This window comes from Xiphophorus couchianus, chromosome 22, assembly GCF_001444195.1.
Source record: "Xiphophorus couchianus chromosome 22, X_couchianus-1.0, whole genome shotgun sequence".
Classification (NCBI taxonomy): Eukaryota; Metazoa; Chordata; class Actinopteri; order Cyprinodontiformes; family Poeciliidae; genus Xiphophorus; species Xiphophorus couchianus.
The window spans coordinates 10,731,485-10,755,939 of NC_040249.1; the positions used below are offsets into that span (position 1 = coordinate 10,731,485).

General features: G+C 39.6%; 1 protein-coding gene across 2 annotated transcripts in view; it reads right to left on the reverse strand.

Moving 5' to 3' along the window:
• Nucleotides 1-20,490, reverse strand: part of spock2 (SPARC (osteonectin), cwcv and kazal like domains proteoglycan 2) — a 29,672-nt gene extending 9,182 nt beyond the window's left edge. Inside the window, exons 1-3 of one of the 2 annotated variants that reach the window (XM_028006900.1) lie at nt 20,101-20,488; nt 4,402-4,410; nt 3,902-3,947 (exon numbers count right to left, since the gene is read on the reverse strand). In XM_028006900.1, coding sequence (XP_027862701.1) covers nt 3,902-3,947; nt 4,402-4,410; nt 20,101-20,289 — 244 coding nt within the window. In that variant the 5' untranslated portion in view covers nt 20,290-20,488. Of the gene's footprint in view, nt 1-3,901; nt 3,948-4,401; nt 4,411-20,100 lie in introns of both variants that reach the window. The other variant, XM_028006901.1, reaches the window with a different exon arrangement.
• Nucleotides 20,491-24,455: the final 3,965 nt, after the last annotated feature.

A 24,455-nucleotide genomic window follows, 5' to 3' on the forward strand; every position in this document is an offset into this window, starting at 1 on the left:
CCACGGATTAAAGCAGTGCCTGCAATGATGACGTTTCCATAGCAACAGGCTCTCCGTGGTCTGAAAATCATTTCTTGGTAGACTGTGATTTGCAGCTCAATCTGCTGCTTCTGAGAATCCTCTCTCTGGATGTGTTTGAAACCCCCGATGTCCGACTGTTCCACAAATCGGCATCTCTTTCACCTTTTAGCATTCCTTCGTGTGGCTTCCAACGTCCGCATCATGCCCTCTCCTTCTGAGTCTGCATGGTCTGTGCTTACTACTTCCTCCTTCCATCCGTCCTTTCTGCATCTAATTCCTGAAAGCCACCTTCCTTCTGAAAGACTCTTCTTTGGTATTAAACTAATGCCTGCAGAGGAAAACCTCTCCTAATTAGGCCTGCCAGTGCTTCTGTCTAATCCAATCCAGATTTGCATGAGGTTTATCCCATCAGATTGAGGATAGTTGGAACAGGGCTCAGGCCACATCCTCATCTTTACTCTTTTATCCTCTATTTACAAAGCCGGCCAGTAATGTCAGAGCTATGCGGTCTTCAATTGACGCTATGCAAAACTGTCCGTTGCACTTTAAACGTCACCACATTTTTCATCTTGCAACCTCTAGATTCTGGGTATTTTATTGAGATTGTCAGTTTTGATTTGTGATTCAAACGGTTGCATTTTCATGTGATCAGTTGCTGCAGAAACTTTCTAATCATGTATTCATTTAAGTCAGGTGTGCAGCAGGGAAATACCGAAAACATAGAGGACAGTAGGCCCTGAAGACCAGGACTGAGATCTAAACCGTTCCACTTTAGCTCTAGAATGAATATTTATGGTTGTTTTTATGCACGAAGGAGAACCTAAAGTCTAAGTCTTGTGCAGCCTTGAACTCTTTTATTTCCAAGACAGCCTAGTGTTCAGTTCTGCCAAAAGACTGTCACATTACTTCACAGTTCACTTCACAGTAAAGAGGACGTTGTTTCCTATCATACATCACATTTGCTTGTAGGCTTAAATGCAAAACTCATCTGACCAGAGAAACAGGATTTTATATGACTTTCTTACAACAATGGCTTTTGCTTTTCTATAAAAAACAGATTTGTAAAGCCCACTAATGTTCTACTAGTCTGGCAAATCTTTGAGATCTTTACAAGACAGCCATATTTAAACTGAGCTTAAATGACATCCAGACTCTAGTTACTTATTAGGTGATTTCTGATGGTAATTGGTTAAAGATTTTCTCAGGGGGTTCATTATAAATGCTCATCACTCTTTTCAGATTTTGAAAAAGATGGTGAAGCATTAATGAAATACTGAAGCAATTAAATCAGTGCCAATAAGATGGATGATAAAAACCTAAAAAAAAAAAAAAAAGGTACACTGGGTTTAATTTGAAGCCGTTCCATTTACAACCTCACGAGTATTAAGGCTGCATGTGAAGTGACTCCAGACATCTTTTAAGATGTGTGACAGCTGAGAAGTTATTCTTAACTTGTTTTCAAAAATAGTAGAATTTTTTTTCCAGCAAAAAACATTTGAACTGCTGGTGCTTCATCTGATGCAGAAATGCAGGACCTTGTTAGCAACCTAGTAGCATCAGTGTCTGTGCATTTGAAGTACCATGTCACCAATAATCTATCAAAAGCCTCAAGAGGTGTTAAACTCCAAACCTTGGAGCACTCAGCGCGTTTTACTATCTTCTTACTGTCTGCCATTGATCTGAAGCCAATGATTTGCCACAAAGTGTCTATTCACCATTCATCGGGCCTTCTGATATCGGTGTCTAAGGATCCGATGTAAACTGGAAAGTCCTGAAGGATGACGCTCTTCCGCGACCTGTGTGCAAGCCTTGGACTGCTAGTGTGGGTGTATTGTGCACACTTGTTTGCTCTTAGAAGTCTAAATTACAAGCTCCCCAGCTGCAGTGTTTGCTCTCTTAAGAGTGGGGTGATTCAATCAGCAGCTAGATTGATGAATCAACTGCAGAAATCAGCTCCAAATTACCCTGACATCTCTCTCGCTCAGCACACTGCTGACTTAAGAGCAGTCAGCTGCTGCCGCGTCTGAATGCAAATTCGAACGTCAGCCTGTTGTCTGCGTTGGCTTCCTAACTCTGAGTGTAAGGAGTGTTGACAGTTCTGAAGCTCTGCCTTCCTGTGCATGGACGCCTGGCTGAGAAATGACGCCCGTAGGCGCAGCGCTCCGGAGTAAAGACATCACACTGATTTAGGGATGTCTCAACGGGACAAATCTCTTTTCACTTCTGCGCTTCATTAGGCCACTCATAAAGGAAGGCAGATCAATGGTGGGAGGTAGAAGAGTCCCATCAAAAGTGAGGAAGGGAAGTAGATTAAAGGCTTGAAACTGCAGAAAATCAAAGAGAAATCCTCCTTTCTGAAGCGCAACTAATCCTTACAAAGTTACTTGATGAATTCTGATCAGTGACAGTTCGGTTGGCTGTGAAACCAAACAGCTGGTAAATAAAGTGATCTCCGATGCTTAATGACATCAAAACAAGCCAAATATTGCAATATTTGACATAGACACAGGTCAAAATAAAGAAGTTCCAACAATTTTTTTTTTTGCAACATAATTTTTAATGAGATCTCGTAATATTAAAAACATGATCTATTTCTTATGTAAATAAAGTTTGCCTCATGAAATGGCTGTTTACGATGCTAATGTTAAAACACGAAAGGAGTTAAACTGCTGCCCTGTTGTGCTAACTTGGATATGCTCAGTGAGAGCAATTTGGGTAAATGGAAGAAAAAAAAAATGTGACTAAGAAATTATTTGCAAGCATTGGAAAGAAAGACTGTTGTCTTATATTTAGCAGGCCTAATACAGATGTCCTCCCTTGAACAATAAATCAAAGTACATTAACTTCCACCCTATCATCTTATTTCACCACCTCTCTGTCAAGCTTTTTATGACAAAGTATAATTAGTCTTTCATTAAAGCTCTTGGAAATTGTGCTAATGTACTCTGCTCTTCAGCTGACTCCACTTAAGCTGCAAATCGCCCGACAAAAGACAACAATAGCTGACAACTCAACACTGTGTCAGGACTTTGCTTTGCGGGAACTCAATTAGGGCCGCAGTAGCTGCAGGAGTCGGGAAGGTGACCGCAGACAGCAGAGAAAAAAAAAAAAATAGTCGGAGGAAACAGAAAGAGGTGCTGCTAGGTTGAAATTAAGGCAATTCTGTTATCACTGGAGGCCAAATCACTCATACAAATAAAGCAGAACACTAACATTTTTCAGAGGAGTTGTTTTTATGAAAATTGCCTCTCACTACATAGCTAATGTTGAGCTCTCAAATGGAGGAAAATCTGGCTTTGCCTTGTGTGTACCTTTCAATTTCTTTAATGCATCTCTTAGACTTATCAAGGCTTTGTATTAAATTATACGGATAAACAACGGCTTAGACATACGCTTACAGCTAATGCATAATATTACCATCCATTAAATTTATTTCACAGGTTAGGAGAACTAAAATAAAAAATTTAGATTTTTTTTTGAAAGAAGTGAAAAAATGTCTTGGCCACCCCTGATTAGTGATTGTTTGTTCCCCCTCTGGGAATAACCAATCTCCAGTACAAGCAATTCCACTCCAAAACAGTTGGTGGCAGCAGTGATATGTGCTGCCACCAACTATATTTATTCACTTGAAGAAAAATAATAAATTATTTGGAAAATGCAGATGTGGCTCTGGCACTAATCAGTTGGTGGTCATCACTGAGTGAGCAACGGTCTCAACCTGGCCATCCCTAAATAATTATGTCAAAAAAAGACCGATATGGCTGGTTGTTGCAGCTGGTTGTTGAAACTTTGCTACAATACTGCTAACAAAAGCTCCTTGTTTGCTTTCAGAAACTAAAATAACCACACATTCAGACAACACAGGGAGTGTGAGACTTACTGTCGTTAGAGCCTTGATTTTCATCCCAGGTTCGCACATAATCATCCTGCAGAAACATTGATAAAACAAAGTGGTGTTTTTAGCAGCTGCAAGGAAAAACAACAAAGTGTTGCAGGTAGTTTGAAAGATATCACATCCGAGCATCACACAGTGAAAGAAATGTGATTTCTTTTATCACTGCACACCGACTATGATGTGAAGGCTGGCGTGATAAGTGACTATCAGTCGAATAAAACGGGTACATTCTGCTCTCCATGTTTTATGTAAATAAGTTTAACAAATCTGCTAAGTGGGAAATATGCCATTATTGGGAACTTGTCTTTTAACTGGACTTCTCTCCCCCCTCCCCCGCATTTTAATTAGAACATTATTTGTTCTAATTAAATTGCAGGAGACAGGTGAAGGGGAAAAAAATAAATGACACACAAACTTATAGTAAAAGACAATGAATGGAGAGAAGAATTGTAAAAAAGCAGTAGATAAAAGGAAAGACAACTGACCTCAACCTCCTGGCGAAACGAGAGCAAAAAGAGAGAAAAGAGTCAGTTTCAGTAAAGAGAAAAAAATTAATTTCAAGTTCAGGTATAAAGCTGCATTCAGTGATATTACAGTTTGATGATGGAAACACACAATGTGTTCCTTCTGTGTAATTTAAATCTGTCAAAAAGGCAAGAAAAATGCAAAAAAAAAAAAAGTTAACCTATAAGGACATTCCTTATCATAAGACCCGTACTACTATCAGTCAGATGTGAATAAAAACATGGGTTAGCAGTTATTTCAGTCTGGAAGAAGCCTAGAAAAATCATTCACACCAAAATCTCAAAACACCCACATTTGCAAACGCGTTAAAGCTCACATGATTAGATCTGCTTTAGATCAAACAACTCCCTCAGGCTAGGCTGCATATGTGAAGCTTTTAGTGCATATTGCCGCATCTGATATGATACAAACATGAGTCATTTCAAAATATTTCCTGTTTAGCCACACAAGCAATCCTTAAGCGATGACTTACTCATCACTATAAACATTTACTGCACCGGAAGCAAGAGCCAGCGGCTCCTCAGGAGGCAATAATTCCCAAACATGTGAAATAAACAGCCTTCATTGAAGCAGGGATCGCAGCCACGACTTTTTATATTTGCACACAAACATGGACTTAAGCATTACTTAAGGTGCATTATGGAAGTTTTCACACCTTTTGTACTTTACCAAGTTAGTTTTCTTCCAACCACAAACTTCTATTTGTTTTTGTGGGATTTTTATGCTGTAGATCAATACAAGATACTGCAGCAAATGCAAATCTAGAAACTGTGCTCGTATTCAGGTCCCCAAAGTTAACACTTAGTAAACCTAATTTTCATTGCAACTAGAGCGACACATCTAGAAACATTTTTTAATCATTATTTGAAAAAACAGCTGAAGCCCAATCAGATTGGATGAAGATGATTTGTGAGAAACATATTTCAAGTTTTGCCACTAATTTTAATTTGGATTTACACATATATATACTGCTCAAAAAATAAAGGGAACACTCAAATAACACATCCTAGATCTGAATGAAAGAAATATTCTCATTGAATACTTTGTTCTGTACAAAGTTCCATTTGCACAACAGCAGGTGAAATTGATTGTCAATCAGTGTTGCTTCCTAAGTGGACAGTTTGATTTCACAGAAGTTTGATTTACTTGGAGTTATATTGTGTTGTTAAAGTGTTCCCTTTATTTTTTTGAGCAGTGTATATATTCAGATCTAGAATTGTTCTTGCTGTGTGCTTTGGGCCGTTGCCTTTCTAGAAGGTAATCTTCCTCTTATCTCAAGTTTTTTGCAGCCTCTATCAGATTTTCTTTATCTACAATTGCCATGTGTTTAGCTTTCTATCCACTTTGAGCAGCTTCCCTGTCCAACGATACTACCACCACCATGTTTCACTGTGGAGATAGTGTTTTCAGGTTCAGTCAAAGTACGGTTTCAAAATGTGCAGGACCACATTCCACCATGGTGGGAAAGTGCAAAAGTGACTTCTTTGCTCTTGCCGCTCTTTCACAAAGCCCATATTTGTGTACAACTAATAGTTTTCCTGTCAACAGATTCTCCCACTTGAGGTGTGAATCTCAGCTTTCCCACTGTTTCCATGTGTCTCTTGACCGTTGATTAATATTCTTCTTGCCTAGTCTGCCAGTAAACTTGTGCTTGTAACATCCTCCCATTTTAAGGTAATGGACTTAGTAGTATTCTGCAAGATGTTCGAAGGTTGAGATACTGTTTTTATGATCTAATTCTACATTTTTTTTAACCAAATCTTTTTCCATGATCTATCTGCTCTGTTCCTTTTGTCTTCATGATGCTGGAAGACCACTAATGTTCTCTGACAGATAAAGACAAGATGTATATTTACTGATATTAGAAAGGGGGTATTCCTATAGACTGGGTGACTTCTGAAGGCAGTTGATTGGGAATGAAGAGGGTTAGATATAAATGTGTGTCGGAGGCGTGCTGTGGTGGCACAGGTGGTTAGCACGCCCCACGTTTGGAGGCCTCAGTCCTCGACGCGGACGTCACGGGTTCGACTCCCTGTCCCGGCGACCTTTGCCGCATGTCCTCCCCCCTCTCCTCGCCCTCTTTCCTGTCTGCCTACTGTAGCAAAAAATACAAGCCACTAGCGCCGCAAAAACATTTCGGAGAAAAAAATGGAAAAAAAAAGATATAAATGTGTGTCACACTTTTCCTTGTAAACATTTAGAAAAAACCATGTCTTTTGTTCCTTTCACTCCACAGCGTCGATCAATCACGTAAAATCCCAGGATACATAAATGTTTGTGGTACGTGGAAGACATCCAAGGGTATAAAGTGTATCCTCCACTTCCTGCAGTCCTTTTTATCACCAAAACATACACCTGCAGTGAGCTGTCTTTGTCGGCTGAGCTACATGAGTGATTGTCAGCTATGTTGTTCAACCTTGTCGGCTCTGACGGAGGCCAACATTACAGCCGGGTGAGACCTCAAACAGTTTACGACCTGGCCGTTAATCTGATGCCTCCCCTGCCTCCTTTATCGATGCCGCGGCTCCTGCATTATTTAGCAACCTTTCTGTATTTGTGCTCCTGCCAGCACAGATAAGGAAACCATCCTGCAGCACTGACAAGACTGAAAATCAATGATTTTATAAAAGAGAGGCAGCACAAAATGTATTTGGGGAAGAAATAAATTCTCCCTGAAGCTGAACACCGAGAGTGAGCTTGACGCATGGAGAGAGGTGACACAATGGGGAGGTTACACCGCGTGTATCTTCACAGACTGAAATGCAGGCGCGAAAGACAGCTAGGTTTAACACTGAAGTTATTAAAGGAAGTGATTAAAGGAGAGATAAAAACACTGAGCTATGTCCAGGAGCCGTAGGATCAAGCTGATAAGATCGCAAGAAACCGAGAAGCTTAGCATCTCTAACAAAGTGCCAAAATACTGAGTGACGGAGAATCCCAACCTTTGTGATGAAAAACATACAAACTCAGACCAAAGCAAGGTTTTGACAGACAGAAACTATGTCTGTTCAGCTGCAGGACAAAAGAACAAACAGTCAGGTGGCTGAAATGTGAGCATACGACTTTGTGGGTCTGTTTGACAAACCGCTTGTGTTGCTGACAGGCATTTCTCAGCAAATGTCAGCTGTCAGCTGCAGCCTGTGTTCACCGGAGGGGTTTGTGCATTGCGCGCCGCTGCGTCATCAGCACCAAAGGACGCAGTAATAACCCTCTTCTGTAGCAAACTGCTGTTACCAGATGAAGGTTCCTACTCAACCTTTTCTAGCAATTACTGTAATATTGTCCTTTAGTGGATTCATTAGCCACAATCAAAAATCTCAACCGGGAAAACAATGTTTGAAGAATCCCAGGCGGCAATGCGATTTATGCTTTGTTTTATTTTATGTGTGGCCGTGAGAAGACAACACAAGCATAAGGGTTTTAATCGTATTTGTAAAAGTATTTCCAACCTTACTAGGATTAAAAACAAATACTGTCCTTGTCCAAAAGATTTCATACCTTGGTCTTTCCACTCTAAAAATACTGAGCAATTTATACAATATTTAGGATTATAATCATTTTGAAAGCTTTATGTAACCCTGAGTGGTTCCATCCTTCCTTCTGTCAGTCAGCGTTAGCTGTAACATCACTTTGCTTCTGTCCCACACTCTGTGTTCTCATGCAGCGTTTCATAATGCAGCTGGATTCCCAGCGAAGCGCTTTCGTTCCTACTTTCTGACAACACACAACTGACCGAATGTGGGGAAAAAGAGACTGCAATGAAGCCTGATGGAATAGTTTATTAAGCAACATTCCCTGCCTCCCAAACTGTGCCATCGTTTGACTGGATCACCAAAGACAGAAGCTGGTCTTAACTCGGTCTCGGGAGGAACCGAGTTTGCGTGTTCAGCTCACAGTTGTGTGACTGACTGCGAAAGGCGGTCAGAAGGACATGTAGCAAGAAAAGCAAATGATGCTGTGTGTTTCTCTCTGTAGCATGAGCTACATACAGTATATTCCTAAGTTTTGTGGACCAAGTTGTTCAGCTGATAAACAGCAGAGGTCGTCTTGTATCTGTGAATTAGAAGGATACATTTGAATGTTCATGCAAACTTGTATTGTCTTGTTCAGCACAATATTTAGGATCTTGTTAAACAGTTATCAGTCAAGCCTGCAGTATTTCTTTAAAAATGTAATGTCATGAACCCTCTGGAACAATATACCAGAAACTCCACGTTAATTGTGCTGCAAAACCATACAGGCAACAACTTAAAACTAAGTATGTGAACATCACACAGGTAAAGTAGAGGAAGACTAAAATGACAAATATTCTGTAAACAATGAAGGCATAAAGTTCCCATAACCAGACAAGTGAAAGTAAACCTGAAGGTACGGCTAAAGTTTCTGTCAGCCAGCACCTGTTTGACCACATTTTACTTCCATGCTACTTTTGTAAATCTTAATCTTAACTCTTGGGTTTTTGGCTCTTGAAAATTGCAGAACACTATCCCCTACACCAGTGGTACCGAAGGTGTGGGGCACAAATCTCAAAATTATCTTTTTCTAATCAGACAAAAGTCCAGGCAGTTCCACAGACCTTCTGTGTTCATCACCTTCCAACATTTAAAATCCTCTGGTTTTAGTGATACATTTTATGATTTTATCTTCTTTTTATTGATCAAGACACTTTTTGTATACAAATTAATATTCTTCAGGTGGTACTGATGCATTTTCAAAACATCAACTTAACATACGGGACTTTTGAAACCATACGACTAAGCATTTCATTTATTTTACTTAAATCAACATTCATAAAACAAAAATCAGCCAAGTTAGTATTTCAGGTAGCTGGATTAAATGACTCCCAAACAAAATATACAATTCATTATTTAAAGAAAAACAGAAAGCCACTCTGAGGTTGTCGGCACTATAATATATAATACTGCATTCAACATCACTCAATTCCTCCCACCTAGCGTTTTTCATAAGCACTCACTAGCTGTTCACAGCTTCTCTGACTTGGTGTCACACAGAGCATGGCAGAGATGAAACAAAGGTCCCTCCCTCACCAATATTCTCATTCCATACATTCTCTTATCTTCAGTGTGCACTGAGCTGCAGGGCATGAGACACAAACCTCCTTATTCCTGCATGCAAGAGGACTCTAAGAGGATGCTTCGCGATCACAGCGCATAAGCATGAAATGATGAGGGGATGGAGGAGCGGGTTATACAAGACAGCTTTGAGTGATGGGTAAATAAAAGGTGAAGCAGAGGTGAGAGCATTCTGGGAACTGATGAATACTTAAAATGAGAGCGAAGGCAACAAAACTCCTACTGTTTTCATGTGAATTCAAGTTCTCGACAAGAGCAATTAAATTTTTAATCTTGTATGCTTATGTTATTTTTCCTCTCTTATAATATTAAAAAATGTCTAAAATGGAAAAATCTTGAATACTGCGACCACTTTTGAATACATTTTTAATTTTTTGAAACATTTTTGTCCACCAGTGAAACACTTAATGGAAACCCTAACAATTAAAAAAGTTTCGCAGATGTATTGTAAAATTTGTACTTTATTTTTGCTTTATTTTATAACCTAGGCAACACTCTGCTGTATGTTTGACTGGAAATATTGAATGACTGGGATTTTGTTTCGTCCCGACAGTTACAGTTTCTGAGTGAGTTGGCAATAACACTCCCAGACAGCGGGTGGCGCCAAATATGACTGAAAAAAGAATGACAGGTCATACAACAGGCAATTTCATAAAGAACTATTTTTAAGGATAAATGTGTTTTTTTTTTACCAACATGGATGGTTTAATGTTCAGGGACAAGGACACACAAACTCAATTGATAATTTTCATGAGAAATTAATTTCTTCTTTCTTCTAAGTTCTTTTCTTCTTCTCCTCTTCTGTTATTATTACATCATCGCTCTCCCAAACAGGCATGAATATGTCTGTGATTGCTCACAAGGTCCATGGAGAACATTCCATGTGAGGGAAAACAGAGGTCCATTTCTATTAACCTTTGGCCATTCGGCTGGACGAGGAACAATATTATAAAATAAATCTCCAATCCTCTCACTGCTGGAGAAACGCATCAAAGAGTGGCATCTTGGGGTCACCAAGTCACCGTAACACGCGTTAGAAGATATCTGCATGCTAATTGGTTGTTTTGGGAGTGAAGCTATAAAGCAAATTTTTTTTCTGACCTCACATTAGAAACTGAGATGAATTAATTTTGTTAAACTCCAGTGTGGTTTTAAGTAAAACAATGCAGTTTGATCGGATGAGGCTTAGGTTGAACTTTTCAGGAATAAACACTCACAGGTGTGTCTAGTGTAAAACAATGGAGGAAGATGCAGAAAAGCCCTTTAATGCTTACTCTAAAGTATGATGGAGGATCAGTGATGCTGCGGGCCTGTTTGTCTCCAAGTGGTCTGGAAAACGTGTTCATGTAATGCAGAACAAATATTTCAAATATATTAGACTAAATACTTCCAGTCCTTGAGAGCCACTGTCCTGCAATTTACAAATATTTTTGTTCAAACAAATGTGAATAAAATGAACAGCTCATTCTGCAGGCTTCTGCAGAATGTAATACTATGGTATTCATAAGTGGTGGAGCATGAAAAAGTCACAGGACACTGGCTGTCAAGACTTGAGTTAGACTTCCTTGATGTGGGGAGATTGTGCAAAGATCCCTCTGTCTGCATGTTCCAATCTTAAAATGTTATGTGTCCTGCTTGCAAAATACGGTTTTATAAAGTTTTATCACCAAGGTCACCAGCAAGTGTGGTAGGAAAATATGAATCATTTTAATCTAAATGCCTAAAAGAACTAACATACTTTAAGCCGAGGATCAAATAGGCATAGGTCAGTTACTGATATAAAGGTATTCAGATGGTTTAGGGATTCTATATCCTCCCTCTCCATCACCGTCTCGGTCAGCTGGATTTAAGGAGGTACCTAAATGTTTGCCTGGTCATGGAAAACACGAGCAGTTATTGTGTCGACATCAGACCTCAGGCAACATGGTGATGTGGTTGTCAGTACCTAAATGCTACTCTGATTTCAGTCTGGTCTCCTAAGGCTTCACTGGGCTTTATATGTTCCCTCTGTGTCTTCAAGTGCTCAAATCTTTTCTCACAGAATCAAAAGAAACATGCAGTTGGCCAAGAGCGAGTCTGTACATGCACGGTTGTCTCCGTGTTGGCCCCGTTATGGATTCTGAGATACTTTTTTTGACCTTGCTGATTTGCAGACCACACAAACACGCAGAAACAGACACAAAAATTCCACTTGTCCCACAAACTGTCTGTGCACTGAGGCAGGCCCTGTACTCACTGTCTATAAATAACAGTGGCCCTTGTGCCCCTCAGGGCCCCTGTGGGGAATAAGAAAACAGTCTGCAACTCACAAGAGAATCAGGTGCAAACAGCAAGACCCTTCACACTCCACTGGAGACACCAGGCTCGATGGAAAACAAGACTTGTACGGCAATGGAAAATCAATGGAGTTGCCTAGGTGAGCGATACGAGAAGGATAAGAATCGGGCCCCGCGATTTGAGGGAGAAGCGGCTAAAAGAAGGTATCTGAATAAGAGGCACAAATAGAACCACGCTAAGAGGGCTAAATTTGGCTCCTTCAGAGGAACAGCAGACTGGGAATGACATTCATTGAGATACTGGTGGAATTTGGGCGGATAACAACGCAAAGAATCCACAAACACTAACATATTTTAATAAAATCCCAACAGTGGATGTCCTTGGTTCCCGTTTATGCCTATTTAAGGTTGGCCGTTCCTTGTCTTGTTTTAGCTCAGAAAAACACTTTCTTTTTGCCCTAAATTTAGCTTAGTCAAAGATGCTGAAAGTCTGGCTTTCTTAGAGCATTTGATCAACCTGGGCTATCTTTCTGTCCAACATTTAGACATCATTAAACATCTACAGGTAGATGTAACTGACGCATTTCAATCTGGACTTAATCCTGCAGCTCTCATTTCTTTGTTCTCTATTTGTGACTGTGGTGATCTACCCAGCTTTCATTGAAAAACTTTGTCATGCTTTCATGCTTTCACAGATGCATTATATTTGATGACCTGACCCAGCCAAGATAAGAAGGGAGTGACTTCAGAAGCAAACTGTGAATGTCCTTGAGCTGCCCAGCCAGAAGCCGGACTTAAATCCACTTTGGCAAGTGGCCGTCTTCCCGTGCTGCCATGCCAATCTGACTGAGTTTAAAAGGATCTTTAGAAAAAAACAGGTGAAAAGTACGCCCCAAAGCAGATGTGCCAAACTGGGAAAAACATAACCAAGAAGACTTTAGACAACGCTTCAACAAAATATTATACCATGGGTGCAAATGCTTATAAAATACTGAGTTCACAAGCTGGGCAAAATGAAATGTGCACGGCTGTTTCTGTCTCATGGAAGAACAGTGTGTATATCTTAGGGAAAAATCCTCAAATGTGTTTTAGAATAAGCCTGAAATGTAAGTCAATCTGAAAAGGTTAAGGAATCGTAACCTTAAGGAAGATGAATACTTTCTGGTGTTGCCGTATATGAAATATATATGCAGAGTTGCTATGTGCGTGTGCCTAACTTGTTTTTTCCTGAGTTTTATTACTGTTAACACATTGCTAGCAAGGGTTCTCCCTGAGGCCCGAACAACTGGGTTTCTGCTGTTATTTGATCAAAACCTTTTGCATCAACAACTGAAGCTCCAGAATCTGAACTCACACTGGTTGTTAGTCAGGCTGCTTCGGGCTAAACATCGGTAATGGTAGAGACAACCACTGTGGCTAAAGATCTTATGGGACCTACTGCCATGTCTGGTTTAATATCCTTAATTTAAATCTGCATAACACCTCCAACTCCATTAAAATTACATTAGAGTTTTAATATTGATAAACAAAGCTGTCCCACAGCATGAGAGGGCTTAAAGACCCTCAAACCAACAGCGGCTAGAAAGAACTAGCGCTGTCATGAAAGTTGTTTACAAATGAACACTTTCTATTGATCAGCTAATAATGCAAAACAAAACTCCTACATAGTAATATATGTAGATCAGTGTAGTTTAGACTTGGGCGGACTTGCAGAAAATGAGAAATGGTCACAATCACAAAAAAGATACAATGCTTTCACACCTAAAATAATGCAAAGAAAACAAGTTCATGTTCTTTTAGAAACAACAATACTAATGTTTTAACTCAGGAAGAGTTCAGAAATCAATATTTGGTGGAATAACAAGGCTCTTCAATTTTATATGTTGGGCAGAAACTTCAGTTTTTGTCTGACCTGACCAGAGAACCCTCTGCCATGTGTTGTCTGTACCCCGTCCATAACCTCTGCATGAACAGAATACAAATAAATGCTACGTTTTACATTTACACAAAACATGCATTGTTTTCCTTTCACTTCACAGCTATGTACGTTTTGTGTTGTGTACACTTTTGCAGTTATCCTTATGTTTGCATACAAAAAGAAATGACACACCAATCTGATAAATGTATGATGTTCCGAACATCAATTTGGATCTACCAGCTAATTTAAAATAACTGGCCTGTCTTTACAACGCCTGTGCCTTCAGCTGTGGTTTAACTCCTAATGAAAGACTGTGTCTCTTCGGTCTTCAGTGCGATCACAGCCCTGCTACACCCCTCCTACCCAGCCAAGACACCCCACAGAGCCACCGCTAGTCATTTCAAGCCCTGAACAGTGCTGAACGGACCACCCATGCCCGAACAGTAGGCCTCAATTATGATGCAGTCCATCTGCCTTTGCTGCAGAGTTTCTGGATGTTCGAGGCCGAAATAAGAACCTGGAATATGATAAGGAGTGACTCATGGCCAGGGCGAAAGCATGGCTAGGAAGACTAATGGGTTTCAGATAAGCTGTTATCATCACCCATGTTATTAATGCATCTGAGGGAGTCTGGTTGAACATCAGGGAACGCTGGGTGGCTCAGCCAGACTGGGCTCCATTGCTGATAATTTACTGCTACTACAGTTTGTCTTTAATGGAGTATTTGGCTCTGTTGCTACAGATGCCATTATCCACAATTATGCTTTGTACACTGTAGTGTAATGATAAAACACTGTGATGAACATATATACAGAGGTTTATGAAGGCCTAATGCCAGTAAATGCAAATGAAGAGTAAAAAAAACATTGCAAAGGTAAAAACATTTAAAAAAGTTATCGAAATGTAAACCAAATAAATATCACATATTATTCATAACTGTTAAAAGCTTCAGCTACTGCCACCTCTTTGCACACTGAGCCCACTGACACTGATGAGGGGTCTGATGTTTTTGTATTTAGGCACAAAGGATTTACTGCTCATTAACAACAAACCTGAATGGAGAACAGGTGCAGGAAGGCTCAGTGCTGGATGCTTCCTGGCCGCCTGACTGCTGGGGTGTGCCTTTTCAGGATAAGGATTTAACAAACACACCCAGATGGCACCAAACCCTTTTGGATGTCTCTGTGCTGGCATGTGTGATGTGTGAAAGTAAAGATGACCTGCACAATCTAGCATGTCGCGTATAATGAGCGTTCTTTTGATTGCACTCGATTTGTGGTTTAATCTTAGATCCGGAGAATTATTACGGTAAAAACAACGGCCTATCTTCAGTGTACTTAATTTTACCGTAATGGTGTCTTTAATGGTCTTTGTATGACAATCTGCAGCTCATCCAAAAGGCTTCTGTCAGAGAGAACCGACACCAGAAAATGGATCACATCACACCAGCCCTTAAATATTTGCTGGCTTCTTGTTTGATAAATGTTAAAAACCAGGTCATCGGCTTTAGGGTACTGAGCCGTCATGTGCTTAAAAATATTTCTGAGTTGCTTCTCGGGTATGAACCATGACGAGCCCTCAGTTCTGGTCCAGTATTCCCAGGACCAGAACTAAACAAGGTGAGGCAGCATATGGTTTTGATTACCCTCCCTTGATCTCCAGGGAGATTCTGGATGAATCTCCCTTTGCATTTGTTCCTTCATTTTTTCTGTAAATTTTTTCTTATAAGTTTACAGAAAAATAAGAAAATTTGGTTTGATTTGTTAGTTGCAAATATTACATGTTTTTAATTTTAAAAGAACTATTTTTACATTTTATAAGAATCGAGTAATTGGATGATGACAGGAATTGGCCTATTTCACACTTGACATGTGCTATTGCTTAAAAGTCCATGTTTGTCCAGTCAGTGAATGCACCATACCTTCATGCTAACAGGTTGTTGTAGCGACAATGGTGTGGAAATTGGTACTGAGAGAAGATTCAAAGATAAGTTTAAGTACTGATGGATTTAAAAATGAAGCCAGAGGAAACAGAAAACTTGTTACAAACTCATGGAAAGGAGACTGTGCTGTAAGCAGAGGATATGTGCTGCTCAACCAGGCAACCAGAAAAGAGAATCAGATTTCAGGAAGGCTGGATGTATTACATTGTTCTAATGAAAATATATCTCATATTGATTTTTGCTCCAGGACAGCACACACCTTTACAAGACTTGTAAGGCAATGGAAAATCAATGGAGTTGCCTAGGTGATATATGTGTATATGCATATGTACATGTATTTAAGTAACCAACACAGTTAGAATTGTTATCAAAGAAAAAGAAGAATTTTAAAGTTTGTCATCTTTCATCCTTCAAGCTTACTGTGGGACTTGTGCTAGCCTTGAGGGAACTCACTTCTAATTTGGTAAGACTAAAAGAAATCTCACAGCCTAAATGCACTGCGCTGAAAAACTGCGCTGTGTCAAAGAAAAAACACAATTTGTGGCCATCATCAGTAAATAAATAAAACAACATTTGGTTCTAGGCGTGCAATGCTGGAAAAACAGAATAAATGACCATACATCACTGTTACTGTTATTTAAACTCAAACTGACACTAATGATGTTATTGTGTATAAAATAAAGTCGTAGATTTGCATTCATTTCCCACAGCCGTCTTTCCTGTTGCCCGGTTTATCTTTTCTTTTTTTTTCCTTAGGATTTAGTGCATTAGTGGAATGAAATGTTGAGTGCACCTGTCAGATTAAAGGATTGAAGGTATCCCCCCTTTATTATTTGTTGACTGTTACTGTTAAATTTAATCGCCTTGTCTTCCTGTGAAATAAATTGCATCGGAGCGTGGGAGCTGTTTTTTACTTGAAGCGAAAGAGCCTCTTATCCCGATTCTGCTTTTACATCCCGCGGAAGAATAAATATGAAATATTTACAGTGTGCCCTGCACACAGTCTGCAGCCGGTGCTGTGTGTTTGTGTTTATCTGAGTGCATACATGTGAAAGGATGGAGTGGCAGAGCTTCTCTTGTTGTGTGGCTTTTGATTATTGCTTCCTTGACTTGGATCTGTAATATTCCAGCTCTAATATCTCAGAGGAATATGTGCATCAGCATCAATTTATTTCTTTATATTTGTGTCATTGGCAGTAATTTGCACATCAACACACACCCATAAGCTTAAACTAGTTATTTTCTGATTCTTTTTTTTTTTTTTAGCTCAAAGGCCAAGATGAAGCACAGCCAATTAAAGGTTCATTACATTTACTGCTAGGCACTGCTCATTAAGAATAATGATACAAGCGGTGTAATTTCAGCTGCGGACGTTCACAGTTTTAATGATTTCGAGAAACTTAACCAAAAGGATGCTTTTTATTTTCTTTCTCTCGTTCCCTCCCTAAAGCGAAGCTGGTTAAGGGGATAGAGTCATCAAACTCCCAGGGATCTATCCTCCATCTCAGTGCAGGGGAAGCTGTTGCTACAGCAGCCAGCTGAAATCAAAGTGGTTTCCATCCGCGATTCCCGCAGGAGGTTTAGCGCCTCGCTTCTCTGATGTTTTTCCCTGTTATCTTTATGATCACCAGAGACGCCACCACTCTTTACTGCACAGGCGTCAAAATCCTGTTTATACGCTTGCGTAAGTATTAGTGGTGATCACATATCCGTAAACATCTGAATGCGCGCGTTGAAACTGTGCCGGTCGTGAAAGTGATAGCTGTCAGGGTTGCTTGTGTTGTTGAGAAACTCAAGACACTGGGGGAAGCAGAGCAGGGGACATCTTTGTGGTGAAAGGAAAGTTTTTAAAGGGTTAAATTTGGTTTCAGAGGCTCAGGTAAACCCTATAAGAGGTTAATGTCATACCTGCAGTAGATAACTGGTCTGATTTCTTTGCTTAGTATAAATCCAGATTAGTTGGACCAGGGATCTGAAGCTAACCCCTTAAAACAGTCTGCTGTCTTAACACAGCCTCAATCTTGGTTTATACAAAAGCTATTTTAAGACCCTTTAAACCATTGCCATGTTTGCACTGGACCGTTATTTACACAGACACTGATACTTACGCAGCTAATGGAGGGAAGAGGCTGTGCACCACCAGTATGGGTCTTGTGTGAAACATGTCTGAAGAAAAGAAGTGTTTCCTTTCAGAATTACTGCCCGATATAAATATAAATGGTGTGAAAGGTAAACATTTCTGTGGTCTAAGTAATTATTTTATTTATTTTTACACTGCCTTCTTTTTTGTAAATTAGTGGTGATGTAGCAATGAGATTTAAGCACTATTTTGTGGAAAAGTAAAATTCACTGATATTTTCAACCACAAATACACTTGATGTTTAATGTTCGGTTAAAGATTTTAACCAGCATGGAATATTCAAATTTAGATATAATTAGTCCCTATTTTGTTGTATTTACACTTTTCTAGTTCTGAGTCGGTCCCAATACATTGAAGTTGTACATTTTTATAAAATGATAAAAGGCTAAAAGGTTTTCTTCGTCTCAAAGTCTGAACCAAATGCAATACAGAATCAGGAATAAATTGTGAAAAACCCTTTTAACGTTTATAAGAAGCTTGGAAGTAGATAACCAGCAAGTTGTGATATTCTCATAGTATTTACTAACTGTGTGTTTCCTTTTTCTAACAAATAACTGATTGAAGCATTAAGCTTCAATGCTTCAATCTCATTGGAGCTCATAATAACAGCTTGCCTTCCTCATTTCAGGAAGTGACAAACTGACGTATGATGTCAGAGACGCTCCTCTTTAAGTATAATGAGAAATATGGTGCCGTTTTATGTTGCAAAATCAAGTGCGACAAGATCCTGTTGCAAATTAGGTAGTTAATCTGACTGGAAACATCTTACATGTTCTTTTGTCCTAACATGTTTCATGCAGGAAGATTATTGGTGCTACCCTGTCTCCAAGCTGCATTTCCTATAAATAATTCTTGGTTTTTCTTGTGTCCATTTTTGTGGTTGTGACTCCAGCTTAAAGGTTTATAATAAAAAGCATTATGATATTTTTGTTTTTGGACTTGTTTTAAAAAGCCACTTTGGTCATGGCTCTTCTCAAATTGCACATTGGCTTTAGTCTCCTAGACCAGCTGACTGAAATTTAAAATAAACAATTAAAAAAATACAGAGTTATCCACTGCAAGATATTAACTCATAATAACTTTTGTTCAAAATCAATTCCTATGAAATGTGAACATGTTCCAGTTGTGATTGCCTGTCAGTTGATTCATAGCTGTTTTTCTCTTTGAACCACCAACCAAGATGTGCTGAATTCAGAAGGTCATTGCAGGTGAGGCGAACCTTTCAGATCAAAACTGTTTAAATATAGATCGGCACCCAATGAGTCATAATCCCACAGTAATTCCAATTTAATCTTCCCATGTGCACAATTTCATGACTTCCTCGCAGTCCCAAGGGACATGTGTTAATCTTTAGGTAATTACAGTAAATCTAAACCTCTCTCTTTGTTTCAGGTCTTCGTTTTCAGGAGGTTTTTGCTAAACTGACACTACAGTCTTGCTAGCATAAAAATAAGCATATCCTAAGCATATCCTCACACACTCTCTGCTACTTCTATTTCTAATCCAATAATAACACATTTCACGTGCAGCATGCAGTCTCTCAGGATCAATTAAAACCAAATTAGCATCGGTCATATGCAACCTAATCCAGCTGCAATATACTGTCCAGATCCTGTTGGGGATCATTAGTAATCATTTCACAGAGCTGGAGGCAGAGGTGCATCCATACGTCCATAGACACAGTAATTTATCACCAGGCGTAGCCTGCAGGCTTTAATCAATTCCAGTAACCCAGATCAGTCCGTTCAATAGCTGCATGTGTGCACGTCAACCAATCAATCAGGTGCACTATGTCTTAATTGTTAAATTATCTTGTTTGTGAAATCCCTGGAGCCACATATGAGGGGGAAAATTTAACTGCGAGGGGAAGTATGATGATTTGGGCCCATACTGCCAAGCAGAAACAACAACTTAATTGCCTTCTATTAGAAACAAACAAACAAACAAAAAAACATTGCAGGAAGTGAGAGGATGAGTCAGGCAGAATGGTGTGTGTTTATAATATCTCATAAGTTTTCTGACAACATCCAACTTTGACTACCCAGATTTCCCTGGGATGAGTTATTTTTTTTAAAAGCTATAAATACTCCTCTCTCAAAAACATTTCGCTTCCAAACAAGCAAGACAATTAGAAATCACAATGCCAGTAGCTGAATCAAACTCTTCAATAGTCATTTATTCGTGATCCAGGAGTGTGGCTGGCTGCAAAACTGCAGAAAGAACCAAGTTTGTGTGAAAAGACGGGAGTAAACATGGCAGCGCATCCACACCGCATTCATTCGACACTTACGTCTCTGAAGCGATTCCAGTGCTTGATCTTGCGGCTGTACTGTGAAATGGTGGACAGCCACTGCTCGTCTTCCATGAAATTCCCGGATTTCTCCGCTTCTCGGACGCTCTTCACGTCCGCCTGCAAGGTGGACCCCGCGACCATCAGCAGCGGGGCGAGAAGGCACACCATATCCGACATTTCCACCATGTTTTACCGGAGAGGTGGAAGAGGGAGTGGGGGGGAGAAAAACACGCACACAGGACACCTCCTCGCACGAAGCAACACCGTCTGTCGGCTCTCCTCTTCTGGAAGGCGGTGGATGCTGAGGCTGGACGGAAAGCGCCACCTGATTAGCCTGTAAGATGCTCCTGCAGATGGGAGGGAGGCAGACGGAGTGAGGAAGGGAGGTTTAACGGTGGTAAATAAAGTGAGTCCGCCCTCAGGCTGCTGTGAGACACCTTTTGTTATTTCTCGACGTGAAAACTTTTGATTTATGCGCACTTTCTGTCAGAGCTACAAGCTGCTAAATAACTTTGAACATATATATGTAGCTTTTTTTCTTTTTTTTTTTTTACAAAAAGAAAAACATTAAACGTGTTGTATTTGCTAATAGCTCTCTTTTTAGATATTGTGGAACTACTACTCTCTGGAATAACAACTGCAAGTTTACAGCGAATTATAAAAAAAAAAAATCCCACTCTTCTTTTTAAATTTGCGAAAGCTCATTCAGACAGGATGGAGGACGCCTGCAGAAAGCACAGTGCTATTCTTACCACATATTCTTAATTAGATTTAGGTCTAAACTTTGACTGGGCCATTCCTACAAATTAATATGATTTGATCTAAACCCTTCCATTTTTGTGATAGCTCTACATTCGCTCTGTTCTTTAAGCCTGTGATGTATTCTTTGGGTTTTATTAGTCTTGGGATGTTTTCAAACTAAGATAGTCCATGGAACTCAGGTATAATTAGGCGAGGAATGTCAAAAGACTTCCCATCTTCACTTGGTTGGGTTTATTTTCACATTGAATCAAACTGGATGTCATCCAGTTGCTTGTATGTGGTGCACAAGTAACTGGTTGGTATGAGCAGCGAGAGAGGCACATTACTCTATGCAGATGGGTTGTATAAGCCGGAGACGGAGAAACTATAAGACATCCAAGATTTAAGCATTTTTAGATCACATATCATGTCTGCATCTCTTCCTCTGTTTGCTTTGCATTTCCTTTCAAAGCGAACAGCTCAGGTGTTCGTTGTCAATTGAACTGAGACTTAGGTTTTCAGCTGGATGAGAGCTAGCTTCTTTGGACGAGGTTTCACACCTGCCCACTTGAAGTTGACCATCAACACCAGCAGATTTTTTTCAAACAGTGGTTTATGCCTTTGGCCAGATGCATTCTTTTGAAAGTGATTTCTTGCACCACTGCACCGTGTTAGCTCGCTCTATGTTCATCCATGGAGAGATCCACCAAACGACAGCTTGTTACTGTAATGCCGGATTAACTGATGCCATTTGATCCCCTGGTGGAGTGTCTTGAGCCTGTCCTAATGAGGGCAGGCGCCCAACAAGGGGTCATCTAATCTTTTGGCTCAACCTGATCAAGTTCGAGGAAAGATAAGGAGACAAGAAGAGGTTTGAGCTAAGCATGTATATGTTTATTCAGCACAAGTAACTATGACAAGATTACCTTCTGGACACAATTGAGCTTGTCTTTGTGCAGGCACTTTAACAGATGTAAAAGTCTTACACGTGTGTGCTCATTAGTCATGCTAAATGGTCAGGTGGGAAATGAAATATAACCAAATAACCACAATACAGTTATTGGGAGTTTTCCTTTCTCGAAACGAATTCAACGTGTGGTCTTCCTCTGACCTATTTAAGGCTACCTCTCCAACAGCTGCAACCTGCTTTGTTCCCAGAGATTTTATTTAAAAATAATCAGTTAAAGAAAAACTTTTGGGGGTTAAATGATGTCCTAGTTTGGTCATGTTTTCGCAACAGAAAAGGAACAATAGAGCACAGCAACAATTCTCATGTCATTCACAAAGCGTCATTATAGACGCTGTAATTTTAAAGGATCAGACCCGTGAGTGGCTTTTATGTAATGTCGAACAAAACAAAGTAATCTCTATAAGTGTTGCAGTGCAGATTTTGTTTGACTGTAACCGGCTGCAGCTTGGTTAACAGAGCTGAGTGTGATGTCTTTACCACTGATGGTTCAGGTGTTTAATCTCAGTCCCTCAAAATGTGCCACAGTTCATCACCCAAGTTCTCCTCGTGTCATACATATGCCTCGTTTCCGCTGAGTGGTACGGCATGAGTCAGTGCAGTTCGGTAAGCTATTTTGCCGACCTGTGCCGTACCAGAGGTCGGCAAAATTGCCATATTGCCGTGGAAACAAGGCATTAGCGTGTTATCCCTGGTTTTCCACTTTCTGCAGTACAATAGCTCTTATCTCTTCAGAGTGAAATTATTCTAAGACTATCTGTAGGTTTATCTATTTATATTAATTGTGTCACATATTTTAAATGCATGGAGTTTTTTTTATCTAATCTTGTGAACCTGCAATTATTTTTAATCCTCATACTTGACTGTTACTGCAGTGGTAGTTTTTATGTTTGAATGTTTTTTCTAAGCACTATTTCTGTAAGAGCTTTTGAGACATTTCTGGGATATTTTTTGAAAATTGTCTTCTTCTTCTTGAGGATTGGTCATTTAAGGGGCTAGAATAGTTTTATACCTGGTATTGTGCTCACCTCGGAATGGTGTTCATTCTGGGAGTGGCTCTGATTTCCAGAAGGGTGAGAGACTGACCATCCTAACCCCATTATTAGTCAGTTCACCAAACCTTCACCAAACTAAATGTTTCCCATGAGGTCCAGTCTGATTGTCTGAGTCCAGTGAGACTATTTTGGGAAAATCCTCTATTTGGTTTCCATCAACACTGCATGCCTTTCTAGTCCTGCAATGCAAGAGAATATACTTTTTCTGTGCAAACCCCTGACAGACTGTGTTTTCTATCATTTCACTGGGAGCCTCTCTTAGCCACAGCTGGAAAATGAACCATACTGTTTTCTCAGAGGAACCAGCTGATACTTTTGGTTCTGTGGTGTTCTGACAGAGAAAGAGAAACATAAAGTTAGCTTATTTTTTTCTCCCTGTTTGCTGGGAGGCTCATATCCATACAATATGTTACTGATGCTTCCAGTCAAACTTGAGGTGACAGACGTGAAGGAGCAAACTTGGATCCTCACCCCTTTTACCCTGAAAAGTTGGCATAGAAATCATATAAATGCGAAGGAATTTTTCCTCTTACAGTTTTTGAAAACCCAACAAAGTCAGATTAACCATTAAAGTCTAGTTTGTCAAAGAACTAGACTTGGGTAAGTGCTTTTCCAGACACTTATCCATTGTAATTCCTATCAGTATAAGTAGATGTTCTAAATTGATACGACATAGATTAACATTGATTACACAATAGTATGAATTTATGCTGTGTTGGTTTTTGCTACATTTGCACAGGGCTGCTAAAGAGAGTGGGAGAAAAAGCAGCCAACTAAGTCCTGAGCAGTTCTGAACCATTACACCAATACTGAATAATGCAAATATTTCTAAACTAGGAGATTGTAGTTCACTTAAGGACAGACAGATATGTGAATACCTTGTAATTATTATATGATTTCTTTTCTAGGTAGTGATGTTTAGTTACCCAGTAGAGGATATATAAGGACTCTTACTCCAGCCAATGTACCAACAGGATTTTGGCTTGTATTATTAATGAAACTTGTTCAGAGAAATGGCAGTACAAATACTATGAATCCATCTCCTATGGGATTTTGATGTTACACTGGTAGAAAATGCGACCAAACCTTTAATTTATTAAAAATGTTCCTGTTGATGTTTGTTGTTGCTGTAGTGAAAAGACAATGGCTCATCATAACACTGTGTTAAGCACTGCGTCTCGGCTGAAAAAAGTAATTTACACAGCATTATGCAGCCACTATCATATGTGACCATGGGGATGGTAAGTTCAGAGTGTCAGCTTTTCTAAACATATAAAGTTGCATTTAGGCTTAAAACATCTATTTAGATTTTATCAGACCAGAACATCTCCTTGTTCACTTTGTCCTCCACATGAGTTGGCAAACTGCAAACAGGACTTCTAATGTCTTTTATGTTTTTGTTTAATGTTTTAATTTAAGGGTAATTGTTTTGCAGAACTTTTGTATTTTAACATAAAAGGGCTTTTTTCGGTAATTTTGTTTGACTTATTTGTGAAAGCAATGAAAAAAGCAAAACATAAGGCGGTAACATTGTGGTGTAACTTTCACAATACAATTGTTATAGTATTGTGAAAACCTTTAAGTCTGAG